Below are 20775 nucleotides of genomic sequence, written 5' to 3'. Positions count from 1 at the left end.
TGTGTCCATTTGTATACTGTCAGACTTACAGACCTGTAAGGGAACTTTTTGGTCCTCCTCAGACGTAGAAACCCGTATAAAGCGTCAATTTTGGTTCTCTCAGTTGCAGACGCCGTGGTTCCATTTGGACCCCCGGTGGTCCACGGACCCGAGGTTGAGAAACCCTGGCCAATCGCATGGACCCTGCAGGGTACTTTGAACTCCCTCCCTCCGTGACACATGTGAGGCAGCCCACTGGCAATACAATAGCAGCACATTGTTGTTTGTGTGTAGCCTAGCGTTGTACTACATGCCTGCCTTCCAGGCATCACCACCGAGGGAAAAGAAGACCTTGTGTCTTGTGTTTATGAGCCCAGGTTTGTGTCTCCCTTGGGCCCGACGTGAGTGAAAACTAGAAAGATGCAATAATCTTGTGGAACTGTGAGTGTGGTTGCCTGTCTCTAAAGGACACCACACTATTATAGGCAAAAGTGTGACAAGAGATTCTCTGAGTTGGGTATGTGTCACCACGTATACCGTCCAATAAGATGAGGGCAAAGCGCACAAAAGCCCTGGGAAGAGTTCTGAATCGCTGGCCAATCGGAGGGGTGAATAGAGAGTTACTCCAATAATAACTAGAACTGCACTCTGTCGAGGGCCTACTGCTCATCTGTATTAATTACAACATTACGTAATTGATTGTTGTTAATTACGTAACGAAAGAATGAATAATACAGTACTTGCGTGCTCTGCTTGCGCACATGTAGGCCATAAAATGTTGGCCTACTATTGCGCAAGCAGAGCGCACAAGTACTGTCGACCGCTACGAACTTTAAAATCTCAGCTTGCGCAAGTAAATAACAATAAATGCAGAATTATAATTTAATCAAAATTACGTAATTAATCAATCTTTCAAAATCATTTGATGTGTAAATGGAATCTTATTGATTGTTAATGTTGATGTAATGTTGGTGACGTAATTAAGATATGTTTGTCAGCCTCTCTGTAAAACATTGAAATTAAATACTAAAGTCGGATTATAACTGGCTGTCAATGGTGACAAAATTACGATATGTTTCAATATTGGTTGGGTAACGTATGTACGTACGTATACTGTGGTCGGCTGGCTTTTTTATGTGCGTATGCTCGGAGGTATATATACTGATGTTGATGGTGTCGTAATTAAGATATGTATCATTGCCGGGGTATAACTGGCTTTCGATGGTGATGTAATAAAATTACATGCATGTATACATACAGACATTATCTTTAATTCACCCTACACATATCCTAATTACATCACCATCGGCAGCCAGTTACCCAACATTGAACCATATCTTAACTAGAAAAAGTGCCCTTCTGGGCACAGGTCTCCCTCCACCAGGAGGATAGGAGTACTGTGTGTGATGTTTGGCAAAATATAATCATGTTTTGTGTGTGTGTGTGTGTGTGTGTGTGTGAGATGCGGCTTGGCCTGTTGTAGTGCCACCATGAGGCTGATTTGAAAACTGTCAAGTGGCATTTCTTCCTCAGCCTAGTGGGAATATGCATGCACAGTTTCACCGCAATTGGACGCTGTGTTGAGTAGTTGTGGCAATTTGTACAAAACGGGTACAAAGCGGGCTACTCCTGAAAGGTTTAGAAGCCAATCGTAGGCAATGAAGGTGGATTATGAGAAATCAAACAAACGCGTCTTGATCACATGACTATGGAGAGCATGTGTACCGATTTGCGTGAAATTTGGATAAAATCTGAAGGAGTAATATTAGAAAATACAGCCAATGTTAGCCAATCGGGATGGAGTCTGAGAAATCTGAAAGGCTTGAATGGCTCTAGAGAGACTGTGTACCAATTTGCGTGATGTTTGGACAAAATCTGTAGGTGTACTGTCTAAAAACTTGTTTTGCACAAAGCGGCCTCCTGGTGGCACTATAACAGGCCGTTCTGGAAATTCTGGAGCAGAGGTTCATCGTTGGCATCCAGGGAGTGTGTGTGCAAAATTTGACATTGACCGGGTTAACGGTGCCGGAGATTAGCTGTTCATAGACAGACGGACGGACACACACACGGACGGACGGAGTGCAAAACATACTCTCTCCCCATGCCTTCGGCCTGGTGGAGACAATTATGTCACCATCAACATCATATACCTCCGAGCATACACGTGCATTCGTACGAGCACGACCACAATACTTGCGCACTCTGCTTGCGCAAGTAATAATCTGCTTTCGTATAGGCAACCACACTAATAACGTATTTACAAGCTCACAATGTGTCACAATGCAACACATTGTGAGCTTGTATAGATCTGCAATTTTCACTACTTCCTAAACTATTTTTTTTCTTTTCATTTATTTTCTTTTTTATGTATGGAATGTCTCTCTCTCTTTGAAAATGAATAGCATTCTCTTATTATTATTAAGGGACACTATTAAGGTCACTTATTGTTTTTGTGTTTTTAATCCGCCACAAATAGCAGTTCTGACTGAACCGTGAACTTTTGACCTCTGACCTTTAAATCACCCGCCATTTTGAATTATATGAAAAACTGTTAAAATGTATCTCCTCCCAGGATCTTTGATCAAAATGCACAAAAACATCTACACGTGAACTTTGGACCTATACGGACAATAAATCGTAGTCATTTCTTTTTAAGTGAAAAAATGAAGTTTTTATGAGCCTAATGGAAATTGCTGGTTTGTGAAGATTCTTCTTCTGCCTCTAATACATACATGCAGCGTCATATGCTTATGTCACTTTACAGTATAGTAGAGGGTCATGCCAAATAGCACTGAAAGCAGTCTTACTCCAATTGGCCAAAGGGGAGCGCTATATATATTATATATATTTTTTATGAAACCTTTGAACAGTCAAGCTCAGTCAGTAGAGCTATTGCCTTTGGACCACAAGTGTGTTCAAATCTGGGTACCGACAACTCTCTTAATAAGTCGTATTTGTGCATATTGTTCTTATTGCGTATTGTCTTCTTTCTTGCTTTGAAAACCATCCCATTTCTCAAATGTATCTTTTGAAAGTAGCCGATCAGCTATTTTCAAATGGCCGAAATGTATATAGGGCTGAAGTAGTTTACTGTTTGTTTTGTAATTATAATCACAATCTAAAAAGTAACTAGTGAACTAAAGTTTTCAAATAAATGTAGTGGGGTAAAAGTACAATATTTTGGATTTGAGATAAGTGGAGTAGAAGTGGATATTGGAAAGAAGTACAAATACATCAAAAAGTTAATGTACTTAGTTACTTGTTTCCACTGTGGTCCTGTCAGTCCAAACATGGTGAATCACCAGTGGAATATAAGTCCAAATTTGACATAAGTTAGAACAAAAAACCCCGAAACATATCCTAAAAAACTAAATAAAATAAGATATCCACTCCACAACCATTAAAACTTCAAATTAAATTGCCTCCCTAGCCTCCAAGTCCGTGAATAATAAAACAAACGGTTCCATATTAAGAGTTTTACTGCTAATTAAAAAATAGCCATCTATCTATGAGATCTATGTTCTTCTTTGCTGTAAACCAAACACATCAATAAACCTGTGTAATAGACAGTGTAATAAATTCCTTTTTAAGGTGGTTCTCAAAGTGGCGTGTGGGGTCATTTGGGGGTGTTCCAGGGGGTCCCTAGCAAGATACCATCTAAATCTGTTTAGCCACTGTAACCCTGTATGTAGGCTATTTGAAAATAGCCGATACAAGCCCACAACATGTTGTTAGCTTGTCTGTAGTCTCGTGTTGCCAGACTGTTGCCTCTCACAATTTTCAAATGCTTCAGTCATATACTCTCTCTCTCTTTAGTTTGTCCTCAGACGAGCCCTCCATCGTCGCTTCCAGTCATCCCAGTTCTCCATACATCTGGCCAGCTCGTTAATTGGTGCTTTGCGCTCCTGCGTCGTTCTGGAGTACATCCACATAGAATGGGACGTCCTCGTGACCGGTGCCCATGTGTTGGTTCCCACAGCACCAGTTTGCTGGCTGGCAGCTCCTTATGTCTTTGGCAGTGTTCTGCAAGTCTCATTCTCCTGGCTTCTATTTTGTCGCTCACCCTGAATATTCCAGCATACAGATTCTCGTTGGAAACATGTGTACTCTTGCTGATGTTGAGCACTACACGTAACATTCATCTAGAGCCTTCTGCAGAGTTGGCTTCAGGGTCCAGCATTCACTGCCATATAGGAGAACAGATTCTACCGTCGCATAGAAGAAGCTGAGTTTGATTTGTCGGCGGAGGTTGGAGTTCCATACGCTGGCCATGCCATTCAGGGCCCTCCATGCAAGTGCCTTCCTCACTTTTAGATCTCTGTTGAGTTGACCCATGAGCCCAGGTACTTGAAGTCCTTGACTTCCTTCAGAGCAGTGCCTCCTGTTGTTGTGAGAGGTGGATGTTCCGTTTGGATGTTATAGGTGATCACCTCCGTTTTCTTGGCATTCAGCTGAAGACCAATCTTGACACACTCTGACTCCACTCTGCTCAAGAGCTCCTGTGCTTCATGCTCCAAGTGGTTGGAGAGCAGGCTGATATCATCCGCGTAGTCTAGGTCTGTCAGAACTACTGCAGGGTGTCTTCTTGACCTCCTTGGTGTAAGCTCTGATCATGAGTAAAATATAAATGCTTCTGTCATACAGTCTGGAGAGCGGAAGCTCTGACCATGAGTAAAATACAAATGCTTCCGTCATACAGTCTGTAGAACGGACACTCTGAACATGAGTAAAATATAAATGATCCCGTCATACAGTCTGGAGCAACTGAAGCTCTGATCTTGACTCATGATATAAAGCGGACGTTAAGCCTCCTCCCCACTTCGGTTTCGTCTTTACAGTCGCACAAATTAAGATACATCCAAATCATCTAAGCATACTGTGTATAGCTTGCTGCTTAGCAGAAATGGAAATACAATTTAAATATATTTCAAAATATATTCTCGTGAACCGAAACGGCAGCTTCCTTGAGTGGATTCCGGGATTAAATACATAATGTTAGATGTGAGAGTGGGGGGGATGCCTCTTTTATTATTAGTGAAATTATTTTTGAAAATAATCTTTTAATTTGTTTTCTTCTAGTGAAAATGTTTTATGTTTTTATTGTCCGTGGAAATCTTTAGAAAACATTTTGGAACGGAAAACATAAATAAAGGGATATCCACTCGCGACCCACATAGGAATGCATTGGCGACCCACAAATGGGCACCCCAACCAACGTTTGAGAAGCAGCGTTTTAAGGTAATGGCGACGGTATAAAGTAGAACAACAAAACCGTTATAGGTGAAGACGGTATAAACTAAACACGGCGAGCGGAGCTCACCCAGAGCCAGCATGAGGAGGTCTTGAAAGGAGCAGCAGGAATCATTGCGTACTCACACAGCATTCATTCCCTCTCTTCACTGAATCTGAGCCTCTGTCATCGGTTAGAGAGGACTGCGTGTGCATGCCAGAGTGCAAATCAAACCGCTTGAAGCTATCATTCGTTCCAGCCCCCCCCCCTCCCCCCGCCCATCAAGCTGCTCAAATGTAATGTTGTCAATGTGGCAATAGCATAAAACACTGGTTTACAAAAAGAAACGCATAGCACTTTTTGCACTTAAACTCTTGTAGAGTTTATTTCTCTTTGAGCGGTGCCAAACGCTCCCGTGTGTGTGTGTGTGTGTGTGTGTGTGTGTGTGTGTGTGTGTGTGTGTGTGTGTACGATCTATTGACCCACACACACACACACACACACACACACACACACACACAGTCTTCTCTTACCCAGCAGGACCAGCTATAACAATAAAAGTATACTTGCACCGCTCAGTTCACACAGGTGCGATATTTTAAAGCCAAATATTGATGTCAAATATTGACGAAATTGTCAATGAATGTAGTCTTAGATTTAGTCATCATTCGTTTTGAGTGAAAAAAGTTAGTCGAACATTTTTCGTTATAGTTTTAGTCGACGATTTAAATCAACACTGATGTAGTATGATGTCTAGACTAATGTAGTGTACACTACTGAATTGTCTGAATATAGCAGCTACTATGACGCAGTATGTGGTATTATGTCTACTAATATGACTACCTATACTACTAGTAATATGCAGTAGTCGTAGGCTGCTGTGTACTACTAATATGTAGCCTAGCATATAGGACTGTGTGGAGAGTGTACTCACTGGATTCAGGCTGTTTTAACTGAACAAATATTTGGATGGGAAGCACACACACACACACACACACGCTTGTGTTACTATTCTTGTGAGGACATCATTAACATCTTAGTACAGTAATGAATGATTTTTTGTCAATGTTATGAAGCTTAATTCACCCTGAAGCAGACAATAGCAGATCTACAATCTTCCAATATGTGCGAGACATGCACCATGTGTAGCCAGCCTACTACTGAAACTAAGTCAGACATCGCTCTGACCCTAAAACTAAACGTAGACGGTCTCCGAGGCTACTCTAACCATCCATTTTCGCCGAAATCGCCTTTTGAAGCCTGTTTTCCAAAGGCCCCGGGTGCCGAAATCGTCTTTGGACAACTATTTCAATATCAATTGATTACGGTGATCAACTGCTAATATCTCGGATTCTTCTTTTTGGGTCAAAACAAGCTACATTTTCCCCTCATTTCTCAAAACGATATGATCCTCACTTACAAAAAGTATGTTTGGGGTGGATTAAATTACATTTGCTGCAGCCGTTAAATAGGGGGTTTTTACTTCCTGACTTGGAGTTTCCGGCCAAAATGTCTTTCAATCTAAGAGCCTCGCCCATTGAGTTATGTGTGGCGGTGGCGCTCTGTGCTGTGACTCAGCAGCCATTCTTTCCTTCCTTTTTGAGTGCTAGCCCCTTCTATGCCCAGCTTTCAACACAAACATTGGCTTGTGATTGGCTGATCACCCAATAGCAATGATTTGATTGGCTGAGAAAAGTACATAGGCTATTGAGGATAAAAGTGTATTGAGGATGAAAGTGAAGACGCCAAAAGTGATTGGCCGAAATGACATCTGTGATGATTTTATTGGCTGAGCATGGAATCTGCACGGAATGTGTATGATGATGTATGATGCTAAGAGCGCCCCTCACTTCACACGGGTGTGATTTTTGAGGGGCACTAGCTCCTCCTATGTCCAGCATTGAGGGTTTGTGTAAAAACAAAAACAAAAGTGTTATAAACACAAACATTGTTTTGCTACTAGTTTTGAGTGAGTGTGCACATGCACATTAGGCCAGTGTAAAAACAAACACACATTGATGACCAAAGGGAGGAATGCAAATTATGATTGACCGGAATGAGATGATGTATATGATGACCTATGATGATAAGAGCGCCCCTCACTTTGTGTGATTTCCGAGATTGCTCTAACCCTGACCCCTAAACCTAACATTTAAATGCTGACCCTAACTTAAATGGTCCTCACAAAATGTCTATTTATCAAATTTTAGTATACTGTATAATTTATTGGGGGCATGTGGCCCTCACAAGTATGACAATACAGGTAGGCCACACACACACACACACACACACACACACACACACACACACACTCACCCCTCTCTCTTGCTCTCTGAGTGAAGATGATGGAGTCATGGTAAGAGTGAGTTGTGTAAATGGATTATCTGCTGTTGACTTTTCATCTAAATGGAATCAAAAGAAGAAGAGCAGAGCTTTAACATAAGAGAGGGAGAGGAAACAGTGGATAGAACCAACTCAGCAGTGGCCTTGTGGTTAGAGTGTCTACCCTGAAACTGGGAGGTCGGGGTTTGATCCCCAGCTGGGTCATGCCTCCCTGGTTGGTACTCAGCATCAAGGGTTGGATTGGGGGGTTAGATCAACTACAAAATGATTCCGGCACGGCTGCAGCTCACCGCTCCAAGAGATGGGTCAAATGCGGAGAACAAATTTTGCATAGAGCAATGCATGTAGTAATATTAATAAAATAATACAACTATTTGCATAGCACCTTTCATGACATGAAATGCAGCTCAAAGTGCTTTACAGAGCAGCATCGATGTGACAAATAGTAGGACTTTAACTTTAAGAAGGAGCTAAGGGGGATGGAAGGAGAAGATCGAGGAGAGTGGTGGAAACTAAGTAACTATACGTGTGATGTGCAGGAGCAACCTGTCGTGCCCATAAGGCTGAGCCCGATTGGTAGGGCTGTTGCAGGCTGGGTCTTGGCTGGGGGGATTTATATATTTTTATATATTTTATTTGTTGTAGCCTATATACTTCTAATCTGCTACATCTCAGACTAGGCAATGCACGGTACAATACAGGGCATGCTAAAGTGATGAATGCAAGAACGACTATTTATTGGTTATTTTCCCTTGGGGTCTTTTTGTACTCGATTCATGATTCAATTGTACTCGGATTTAGCAGATTTATTATTAATATGTGTATAGGCTACCATTTTAAGCCTCTTTTATACTTGGGCTAAGTCTAAACATTAAAACTGTTTAATTACTTTTACATACTTTGATAGCCTATAGGCCTATATTTCGATGGCAAATTAATGCTTTTGTACTAGTATTGTAAGTATTGTAGTATTGTAAGTATTGTTTTTGAATACATGCCTTTAATACAGGTATATGTTTATATTGTGGTATAATTTTACTATAGTATTGTTTTGTGCCACCCTGTCTGCCCCTGTATAGTTCTGTACCTGCCTTGTCTAACCTGTATTGTGATCAGTCTTTGTTTTCCACCTGTGTCCTCTTAGTCCCCCAGCCAATCCCTTTCTTGATTTGAGTGTTGTTCACCTGTGTCTAGTTATCCCATGTCTATAAGTATGCCCTTGTGTTGTCAGTTCTTTGTGGGTTCGTAATTTGTGGTCAGTGTATTTTCTAGCTCCTCGTGATTCCTTGATTTTCCTAGTCCTAGTGTTATGTCCTTGCTCCTAGTGTTCCTAGTTTATTTTTCCTGTGTTTGTTCCTGCTCCCCTGTTTTTTGGTTAATAAACCACCGTGCACTTGACCTGCCTTGTGTCTGCCTCTTCCTCTGCCTTGTCCTGCGCTTGGGTCCTACACACCTCTGACTCTGATCGTGACATAGCCTATATGGGTCTTCCACTCGTAGCTGCAGGGAAGTGGTTTTAAAAGGGTTTGGAGAGAGAGAGAGAGAGAGCGACGGAGGAGGGATGGATGCATGGATGATGACGATGATGATGAAGAAGGCTTCAGAATAAGAACCGCCTGCCCTTAAGAGGGAGGGAGCTCGGAGGCGGACTAGAGAGAGAGAGGGGGCTCTGTATAGGCTACAGGAGCGATGAGCCAAAGACACATAACGCACACATAGTTCTGATAGAAAAAGGATTTCACACAAAAAAACTATCATTCCTCCTCCTGGTATCTATATAGCCTATACGACTCGACCTTTCGTCCACCGTTTGTTCGACCGTTTTGAAGGAATTAGAAGCGAACAAAGAAGACACTGTTTTCACTGAAAACACGAGTGGGAAGTTTGGACTCTGCTTGAAAACGACTTTTTAAAACACTTTTTGTTGTTGTTGAAGGCTACCGACAGAAGAAGTGCGGTTGTTTGAGCTGTCAACCTCATCTTCATCATCATCATCTTCGTCATGTTTCGCCTGGCCGCGTTGCTGTGCTGCCTCCTCTCGTCGTGCGCGCCGTGGTGGCGCGCTGCGCACGCTGCGTCCTGCGAGCCCGTGCGCATCCCGCTGTGCCGTTCCATGCCCTGGAACATGACCAAGATGCCCAACCACCTCCACCACAGCACCCAGGACAACGCTGTCCTGGCTATAGAGCAGTTTGAAGGTCTACTAGGTAACTATACCTATACCTATACCTACCTAAACTATCTACCTAACTAAACTATACTGTACCCAACCACCTCCACCACAGCACTCATAGGACAACACTGTCCTGGCTATAAAGCCGTTTGAAGGTCTAGGTATCTCTACCTATTAAACTACCTAACTAACTATATCTACGGTAACTAACTAGCCTATAGACTACTGTACCCAGCCAACCATCTCCACCACAGCACGGCAGGACAACGCTGTGCTATATGGCCATATTTTGAAGGACTCCTAGGTAACTAGTAGGCCTACTTACCATATAGGGCTGTCCATAGAGCAGTTTGAATGACTATATAGATCAGACAGACAGACAGATAGTTGACTGATAGTTTCCAGGCACAGAACTCTATACGGTAATCATATATATTATTTTTGCAAACTTCAATCTCTCAAACTGCTTCACATTTAATACACATTCTGTATAACTTCTTCTACTGACCAGTTCAACCACACAGTCTGATACTGTTGTATAGGATCTGACCAGTACAACCACAGTCTGATACTGTTGTATAGGATCTGACCAGTACAACCACAGTCTGATACTGTTGTATAGGATCTGACCAGTACAACCACAGTCTGATACTGTTGTACTGGGAGCTGACCAGTACAACCACTGTCTGATATTGTTGCATCGGATCTGACCAGTACAACCACAGTCTGATACTGTTGTACTGGGAGCTGACCAGTACAACCACAGTCTGATATTGTTGCATGGGATCTGACCAGTACAACCACAGTCTGATACTGTTGTACTGGGAGCTGACCAGTACAACCACAGTCTGATACTGTTGTACTGGGAGCTGACCAGTACAACCACAGTCTGATACTGTTGTACTGGGAGCTGACCAGTACAACCACATGCAGTCTGATACTGTTGTACTGGGAGCTGACCAGTACAACCACAGTCTGATACTGTTGTATAGGATCTGACCAGTACAACCACAGTCTGATACTGTTGTACTGGGAGCTGACCAGTACAACCACAGTCTGATACTGTTGTATAGGATCTGACCAGTACAACCACAGTCTGATACTGTTGTACTGGGAGCTGACCAGTACAACCACAGTCTGATACTGTTGTATAGGATCTGACCAGTACAACCACAGTCTGATACTGTTGTACTGGGAGCTGACCAGTACAACCACAGTCTGATACTGTTGTACTGGGAGCAACATTATGTTATGTTTATTTATTTTACAGGATGGACATGGCATTACATTGGCTGAACTACGAGTGGTAGTTTTCAACACCTGTCCATAGGAGTCTTTTCTAATGTGGAATAGCACTATAGTCTAAAACCCAACCCAAGTTCCAAATAAATAATATATATACCAGTAATATTTAACATCATCAAAATCAAACCCAATACATTAACCTATAAAGAATGGAAAAAAAAGGAAAATCCCCAACCTGTACATATCTATCTATGATAATTTGAATTGTGTTGTTGTTTTGCATGTCATGATTATGAATTGAATACCTGAATGTAAACAAGACCACAAGGACATTTTCGGTGATCCCTTTTGACGTGTGATTGACTGACAGACAGACAGTCAAACACACGTCAAAAGGGATCACCGAAAATGTCCTTGTGGTCTTGTTTCAATCAATCAATCAATCAATCAATCAAATATATTTGAAATAACACATTTTCTTCCTGCCCAAATATATTTCAAGGTAGTTTCTCTGCTGTTGATACATACAGTACAGTGGTTATATGGCCGAGCTAAACTCTCTCTCTCCCTATGTGTGTGTGTGTGTGTGTGTGTGTGTGTGTGTGTGTGTGTGTGTGTGTGTGTCGTGTGCACGTGTGTTTATGCGTGCACAGGGACGGGCTGCAGCGCCGACCTGCTGTTCTTCTTGTGCGCCATGTATGCTCCCATCTGCACCATTGACTTCCAGCACGAGCCCATCCGGCCCTGCAAGGCGGTGTGCGAGCGCGCGCGGGGCGGCTGCGAGCCCGTCATGAAGCGTTACAACCACACCTGGCCCGACAGCCTAGCCTGCTCCGAGCTGCCCGTGTACGACCGCGGGGTCTGCATCTCGCCCGAGGCTATCGTCAAGGCCGACGGGCCAGGTCGGTGGTGATTTTAGTTTATTATTATTATTAAGTCTATGTTAGCCTTCCCACCCCCCAAAGTTCCCGCTCCAAAAATAAAAATAATAATTAGACACATTAACATTGAAGGATATATAATTTACAATTTAGGCATTTAGCAGACGCTCTTAATCTAGAGCGATTTAACGCTAAAGTTTCTGAACCAATCAGAGCGTGGCATCCCTCCAGGCTATGGGACGTCTCTCCATGTTTGTTTACAAAGTGACAGAGAGACGGCAGCAAAGCCAGGGGCTTATCTCTAACCTATACACAACGGGACCGTACCTATGTTCCCTCAGCCCTATGTTCCCTCGGGTCCGCGTCAATATGCCGACGGTCCGATGGACAACCTACCTCAAACCCTCACCCTAACCCTAACCTCCCCCGGGGCAGACACCTAAACCTAACCACCCACCCTCTCCCGACCCCCAGCGCACCTCGGACCAATGCTCCTTCTGAGGGAACATAGGGCTGAGGGAACATAGGTATGACCCCTACACAACCTACATATTTTAGCGTGACTGATGATTAAGTTTACAGCAAGTATTACACTGTCTGGATGTAATTAGAGAGATTAAAAACGGAGTAGTTTGTAATCCAAACTACCTGTGTTGGAGGACGATGCAGCAGTAGGAATCAAACGGGTGAGCTTCATTTTTATTGGCTTTTATTGATATGAGCCTCGACACGTCATCACGCAGCACGTTTTAGTTTTCAGGAAGTAATACAATTTTGATTTTTATGGACTTTTTAGATACAAATGCACAAAAGTGAAAATGTTCCCATTTTTTCCCATGTGTTCTAAAAGTGTGAAGAACGTATTTTTAATTCCACTGGGTCTTTTAAGGTTCCACACACAGAGCAGCTCTAGGGCTGGGCACCGATCTGGGACATTCCTGTTTCCCGGACGGGAAGGTCCTCTCCTCTCCTCTCCTCTCCTCTCCTCTCTAGCCACTAAGCTATGGCCACCCTGCAGCTTGACCACAGCTCCAGGACAGCATTATATACCGTTTGACCACCGATATGTCAGGCCGGCCTGCATGAGCCCAGTTGATTTGTAGTATACGTTTAATGCTTAAGTAGGCCTATCTGAAAGTGCTTTCCTGGAGGTCAAAACCTCAGAGCGGAGCGCGTCCATTTATGGCCAGGAAAACAGAACACTGGGTAACTGACTGTGTGTCAGTAACAAAGTACATTTACTCGAGTACTGTAGTCTTTGTATGTCTGATTAAACTACATTGTCACACAAAAGCATCAAAACTAGCAGATCCACAAGCTCCAAAGGTTCTACATCTGCTACTTCTGATCTGATATGAAAAGTACTTGTAGATAATTAACAAAACTCAACACAAGCCCTATTTCAAATAGTGAAACTGGCTGATCTAAAAGCTCACAACAACAACAATTCATCTCGATGCGGAAAAGTCTTCTCCTGCTTTCAACAGTAGAATAATCTATTTAATGAAACTATGCGTATACAGTACTATACACTATAGCAGGGGTTCTCAACCCGTGGGTCGGGGGGTCGCAAAATTATTTTGGGGGGTCCCCAAATTATTTTCAAAAAAGAAAAACTGAATGGGTGGAAAATGGAAATGAAGAGTACACATAGTACATGCATAAACTTTCCTTAATTATTATACTACATAAAGTGTTAGTAAGTGCTAAGTTCCTATGAGGTTAGGGTTTGGGTAGCCTGGGCACCATTCCATTGAATGTTGAACCGGTCGGGAGTGGATGATATCGCGACGCTACGTCATGTTGTAGTATCGTTTTGTAGTCATCAATCTTCCGGAACTTCCTTTTCCCTCAAACCGATTTTTCTCAATAAAAGCTACAGGGTACGAGAGCTTTTATTGTTATTCTTCCGATTTGAGGGAAAAGGAAGTTCCGTTTGATTGTTCCTGCCTGATGACTACAAAACAATACTACAACATGACGTAACGATATCATCCGTTCCTGACCGGTTCACACGGCACTTTTGGAATAGAGACCAGGCTTTCCTCCGAGGTGGAAAGCCTGGTGAGGAGAGGTTAGGGTTTGGGTAATGGTGTGTCTGACTGTTGGTATGTATAACTATAACACATGCACCCGACTTTCCGGGACGTACCCCAAGCCGTGCTATTCACCCGTGGTTCAACACCAATGACCTTGTGGTGCAAAGGTGAGAGCTCTATGCCGTCTGAGCTACCCGGAAGAAAAGGAAAAAGTATCAATAACATGTAATCTCACCCGATTTATAAATGGAGGAGAGGATAAGGGAAGGATACAGGTGTGTTGTGCTAAGCCCAGTTTATAGTTCATCGCACTGAACACACAGTAGCCGCTGAGGGCTTGAAGATCGGCAAAAATCTCCTACAGTATGCTTGGAGGCGTATATGCAAAGGCTAAAAATGTAATTTTAGAATTCAGATGACATGTCATGTAGACAGATGCCAGGTGCATTAAAGATCTGGCATCCTACAGTGTGTATAGTTTTAATGTACATATATTCTGATGTTAGACTGATGATAGGTTCTTATGGTTTACTTACTGTAAATCACTCTGGATTAAGAGCTTCTGCTAAATCTCTTAAATGTAAATTGTATACAAAAATAAAGTTTAGTCTGGAGTACAGCCTTATCAGAAAGCAAATAACAGAGAGAGAGAGAGAGAGAGAGAGACATGCATGGCAAATTCTATTTATAAGGTCAGAAAGCAGACATTCCTTTGCTCCAGATAAACTCCTAAAACAAACAACAGGCCACAACGAACGCATTGGTGCATTAAACATTAATTCTTCAAAACAAATAAGTACATAATTTACAAGTCAAACAAAAAAAGAACATTTGCATACACAAACACGCACGTACACACCCACCCACCTGGGTTCTCTCCTGGACAGCAGTGCCCGCCAACACACACAAGAGTCCCAGCCTGGGCCGTGGCTCAGCGGTCCAGGCACCTTGTGTGGTAATCCAGTCTGGCAGTGTGCTGCGGGTTCGACTCCCAATGGCCTTTACTGCATGTCACCCCCACATCTCTCTCCCTATTTCCTGTCAGCCTACTGTTAAGCCTACTTAATTAATGGATGGATGGATTAATTAATGGATGGATGGATGGATGGATGATTGATGGGTGGATGATGGGTGGATGATGGATGAATGAATTAATGGATGGATGGATGGATGATGGATGAATGGATGAATGGATGGATGGATGAATGAATGGATGATGGATGGATGGATGGATGGATGGATGATGGATGGAGGATGGATGGGTGATGGATGGATGAATGAATGAATGAATGAATGGATGAATGGATGGATGGATGGATGGATGGATGGATGGATGGATGGATTAATTAATGAATGTTCTCTCTGTCTCAGACCCGTACTACCAGGACCCATCCAGGTGTAACCCAGGTGAGTGTGATGACCTTTTGACCTCATGCCTATAGCTAGATACACTGTAGGCCAGTGGTTTCTCAAGTGTGAAAGTATTATGTTTTTATGTGGCCACACCCACCAGTTCATTAAGTATACCTGGTTTTCACCTTAGCACCTCCCACCTGAACTTAAGCTTCGCCCACAGCTGTGTGTTGTACGATAAAGAGGGAGGGATGATTTTAGTGTGTCACTGAAGTGGTGTATATTCGATTGAGCCTTTTGACTCGAAGGCTTTCAGCAAGAAACCAAAAATACACAGGGAAGACATATTTGCATATTATAATCACACCTGGGGGGGGGGGGGGGGGGTACAGTGGCACAGTTGGTAGTGCTGCGCCTCACAGCTAGAAGGTCCTGGGTTCGATTCCCGCTGGGGAAGCTGTGGGCGCTGGGGGCGTGCTCCCTCCCCCGCGTCATACCCGAGGCGGGGTTGGTGAAAGGGCCATTCTGTGTGGAGTTTGCATGTTCTCCCCGTGTCCCCTAGGGTAGGCAGGGTACCCTCACAAAAAACATGCAGTAATCCTGGTCTCTAAACTACCTCCCCCTGGCCAGCCGGGGCGCCCGATGGAGGGGAAAGGAACTGGTTGGAATAATGTGTTCCTCCCACGCGCTACGTCCGGCCGGGGAAACCCCCCCCTGTCAGGTGAAAAGAAGAAGCTTGGACTCCTCATGCATAGAAAGAAGCATGAGGTGAGTCCGTTGCCCCGCCAGGTTGGCAGAGGAAGTGTAGCGCCCAGGATTACATTAGATAATTGACACTGGGTGAAAACATGTGTTGCAAAATTGACACGTACAAAACAGAAAATGTACAAAAATCATGGCACTCCATCTTTAAGTTTTCGTCGTGACACGTAATAATGGTAAAATGTATATGGTGCATTTTTAAAGCGCCTATATCCTATAGATTAGATTGTTAGATTGTTATTTTTTTTAAAGCAGCATGTCCCTCCCTCCCTCCCCACAAACAAAACCAAAAACACTAATCCCTTTGCCAGGGATACAATTATACTTTCTGTTCTCTTTCTGTTTTCCAGAATCCAGTCCAGACTTTCCCATGGACTCCCACAACCTGCATTGCAAAGGGCCCAACGGTAACCAATCAATAAATCATTCAGTCTATAGGGCCCAACGGTAACCAATCAATAAATCATTCAGTGTGTGTGTGTGTGTGTGTGTGTGTGTGTGTGTGTGTGTGTGTGTGTGTGTGTGTGTGTGTGTGTGTGTGTGTGTGTGTGTGTGTGTGTGTGTGTGTGTGTGTGTGTGTTGTCGGGTAGAAACCTTGTATGTCCAATACCTAGTATAGTAATGTGGAAAACAACAAAATTAGCATGTGTTCCAATGGATCAATGTAGTTATTATTTATTATTAGCATAACATGTGTTCCAATGGATCAATGTAGTTATTATTTATTATTAGCATAACATGTGTTCCAATGGATCAATGTAGCTTGTGAAAACCTGCAAAACCTGTCAGTCAGTCCGTCAATCACACATCGTGATACGCTCCATATATGGCCAATACAGAATTCATTCCATATGTTGTCCATCTGACCTCATCTGACCTCATCAAACCCTGTACACTCAAGACACTGCTGCCACCCTTAGAACTCCATATATGGAGCTGACCTTTTCTGACATTGCATATGTTGATCTGACCTCATCAAACCCTGTACACTCAAGACACGCTCCATATATGGCCAGACCTAATCAAACCCTGCACACTCAAGTCACTGCCCCCGCTGCCACCCTTAGATCTCCATATGGAGCTGACCTTTTCTGACATTCCATATGTTGATCTGAGTGTGTGTGTGTGTGTGTGTGTGTGTGTGTGTGTGTGTGTGTGTGTGTGTGTGTGTGTGCGCGTGCGTGTGCACATGTAGATGGCTGTAAATGTAAAGCGGTCAGACTGGGGCTGAAGACCTATCTGAAGAACAACTACAACTATGGTAAAGTGACATATTTAGCTCTGGTAACATACAGTATGTTTAGGAATTTGTTGACAAGACAACATGCATGCAGGGCATGCAGCAATATGGTTGCCAGATGCAAGCTGGTAGAACGGCTTTTGATCAGGGGTCATCAACATGTCCGTACTGTGTCCGTGGCAAAGACTTGGTCTTGTATGTGTCAAATGTTCACATTTCTTTTTTACACACCATTAGAATGTTCTTATTTTGATCATAAGATCATAAGACGCAACTGCTGAATGTCAAGGTGGGGCTATATCTTGCGCCACCCCTTATTACCCCTTATCCTTAAAGCTATTTGCCATGTTTTAACTTTTTTGAAAAATCTCTTAAAATACTTCATATAGCCGATCTACAAGCCGATCTAGAACGTGTAGATCGACTAGTTGAACATTTGAAAAGGTTTTTCAAAATAGTAAAACATGGCAAATACATTTAGGGATAAGGGGTAAGGGGTGTCACAAGATAGGGCCTCAAATGTCTCAGGGAATATGTACGTATGACGCTGATTTACTTTGATTTACTATGAAAGCTAGTACTAGTGTTTCTTAAATGTTTTATATGCAAGGTACCCCCTTAACTCTGAGAGTGGTACAAATGTAACGAAATGGACCTGTTACAGACCTGTTATGGTTATTCAGGGCTAGCTTCTAATGTGTTTCTGGTAATATTATTGTCCACTCATTAAATATATGTCCGTGGCAAAAATGCTGACAAAAATGTCCACCTTAAGCCAGCATGGCGATGAATCCTGCTTTTGATAGGGTTCCCTGGCAGGGTTCCCTGGCATATCTTTTCAAATGGGGGTCTGCGGGATAATTAGTGTCAATTTGGGGGTCCTTGACATGAAAAACTTTGGGAACCACTGGTGTAAGGTATCACTTGCCTGGCCGTGGCCGCAGCCAGTGGTGTGAACAGTTTGTGGCTGGGGTGATGAGTGTCTTTGACGATCTGTTGGTGATAATAAAGTGTAAATGTACGATAAATGTTCCCACTTTTCCCAGCGAATGTGGACATTTCTCTTCTTACCGGTACATTCCCATTATGCTGCACACTCAGACCAAGTTATATCCGATAGAAGACATCAACACGTATATAAGTGCCATATTGTATATCTAGAGTACTTTTCACACGCGCACTGTAAAGTGAAAGTTATCCAGCCATTAACTACTACTCTGATCTACAGTACGTGTGAATGCATTATGTCCGAGTCAGTTTTACCTTACACACTGCCTGCTTGCTGTGTGTTTAATATCCGACAAAGCCCAAGAGACCCGGTGTGCGAATGGACGAGGTAATAGTCCGGTGAATTTACATGGAGTGAGTGGGTGTGTTGGTTTTTATTGTCAAAGAGAGATGAGCCTCCCCTCTTCTCGCTATGGCTATGGCTCGTTTTGGCGAGAAGTTGGTTGTAACTCGTCTAGTACGGTACCGAAAGACGTGTCTTTTTGTGTTTTGCATTGCCGCATCGGTGAGAGACTGCATGCCAAGCAATTCAACTCATCTGGAAGGAAGGATGGATTTGTTTTTACATCCGGATACCCCAGGCTTCAGACGCGCCTCCTCAGGAGACTTGGCTCAGATCTGAACCCATTTGATTTGGCTTTAGGAACCCGTTGTGATCGCATGCCCTTGCTGACGTCGAAATGAATTAAAAAAGATCACATTTGATCCTTGAATCTCCCGCATGCTGTTAGCTAACATATGCGTCTACCATGCATGCACCAACACAGCCTCTCGCATGTCAGAAGTCTCAGAATGCATCTGAAACGGACATTTAATGTCCTGTTGCATTCCACATGTGTGAACGGCCAACACTGGACAATGTCCCGTACGTGACCTGATTCATTCCCTGGACGTTTTCCACAGTGCTTCATGTGAGAGTGTCCTTGGATTCCTGTGGTCTCTAGAATCTCCTAGGTTTTGGTCCAGCGGGGAGGGAGGCCGGCTCCCTCTCTCTTTTTTAAGAGTAGTTTTGAAACTTCCTGCTTGCGGATTGTGGGTTTCCGTGGCTGGCTATTATAGCTGTTATTGTTATCTTTGCGTCCCCCCCACCCTCTCTCTCTCTCTCTCTCTCTCTCTCTCTCTCTCTCTCTCTCTCTCTCTCTGCCGCCCACCTAGATCTAAGTTCTCCTCAAGGTTTCTTTCTTTAAAAGGGGAGTTTTTCCCTCACCACCGTCTCCAAAGCACTTGCTAATGGGGGAATTCTTGGGCCTTTGTATGTGTGTCTACACTGTAGAGAGTATGGTCTTGAGTCTTGACTATGTGTAAAGTGTCTTGAGACAACATGATTTCGCACTGTATGAATAACTGTAGAGTCAATCTGCAAACCTAGGGGGCAGCAAGGGTTCCCAAACTTTTCAGTCCACGATATTTGAACTGTGCGTGCGTGCGTGCGTGCGTGCGTGCGTGCGTGCGTGCGTGCACGGTTCTGGCAGAGAAGAGAGAGTGAGAACATTTTGAACTCAAATCTTTGCTTCTGGGGGTCCCTGGAACAAAATATTTTGAGGTGGGGATCAGTGGCTTTGCAAATACATATAATTTTGATCGGGTCCTTGACAGGTTTGAGCACCACTGATATAGCAACATACGTTTTTAATAAAATTGGATTTGTAGGATCAGACAGCGATCAATGTTAAAAAGTCTGTAAATTGTCACGTTAGAATTGTGCAGATACACTGTATGTATTGTATACACTTATAATGTATGTTGGTTCCACATTATGAACCACATCCGGCGTGTATTGTTTCTCTCCTGCAGTAATCCGAGCCCGGGTCCGGGAGGTGAGGAGCAGGGGTCACGACCTCTCTGCTGTGGTGGAGGTGAGGGAGGTGTTGAAGAGCTCATTGGTGCACATCCCCAGGTACAATACACCACCAGTACACAGTACAGTACACCACCAGTGCACAGTACAGTACACCATACAAAAAAAAAGAAAAAAGGCAGTCACATTATTATTGCGTCATCAATATCTGTGAAAATAATCAGGATTATTTTGAGACCGATCCGATACCGATATGACATTTTTATGGCCTAATTTTAATAATTTTATACTTAAAATAGCGTAAAAACTGATCTACAAGCGTACACGCTTACAAGTAAAAGTTAAAATTCGTAAGCTTACAAACTCTTCTATTTCATCTTTTTTATGTATGAACCTTTTTTCACATGGACACGATTATGACGACTGTGACAAAATAATTGCGATGACCTCAAATAAGGAGACGATTGTGTTGTAATTGTGACGTGCGTGTCCTAATGCAGGGAGACGCTGACGCTGCACTACTCGTCCTCCTGTCTCTGTCCCCCGCTCTCCGCTGGGGACGACTACCTCATCATGGGCTACGAGGACGAGGAGAGGTCCAGGTATTCTAGAATAACTAAGGGTTGTGTTCGGGAGTCGGGACATCCCTATAGTATCAATATTCTATCCATATCATGATATGGATATATGCCTCAACTCAACTTTATTTATAGAGCACATTTAA

The 20775-nt window shown here is 43.2% G+C and overlaps 1 protein-coding gene across 1 annotated transcript in view; it reads left to right on the top strand.

Annotated features, from left to right (window-relative positions):
* The first annotated feature begins 9184 nt into the window (after positions 1-9184).
* frzb (frizzled related protein) overlaps positions 9185-20775 on the top strand; it is a 16208-nt gene continuing 4617 nt past the window's right edge. Inside the window, exons 1-7 of the mRNA XM_080785883.1 lie at positions 9185-9759; positions 11624-11872; positions 15262-15297; positions 16356-16412; positions 17201-17266; positions 20048-20150; positions 20552-20653. Coding sequence (XP_080642009.1) covers positions 9555-9759; positions 11624-11872; positions 15262-15297; positions 16356-16412; positions 17201-17266; positions 20048-20150; positions 20552-20653 — 818 coding nt within the window. The 5' untranslated portion in view covers positions 9185-9554. The remainder of the gene's footprint in view (positions 9760-11623; positions 11873-15261; positions 15298-16355; positions 16413-17200; positions 17267-20047; positions 20151-20551; positions 20654-20775) is intronic.

This window comes from Protomyctophum bolini (genome assembly GCF_963924005.1).
Source record: "Protomyctophum bolini genome assembly, chromosome: 16".
Lineage (NCBI taxonomy): Eukaryota > Metazoa > Chordata > Actinopteri > Myctophiformes > Myctophidae > Protomyctophum > Protomyctophum bolini.
This window is presented reverse-complemented; position numbering and strand designations above follow the sequence as displayed.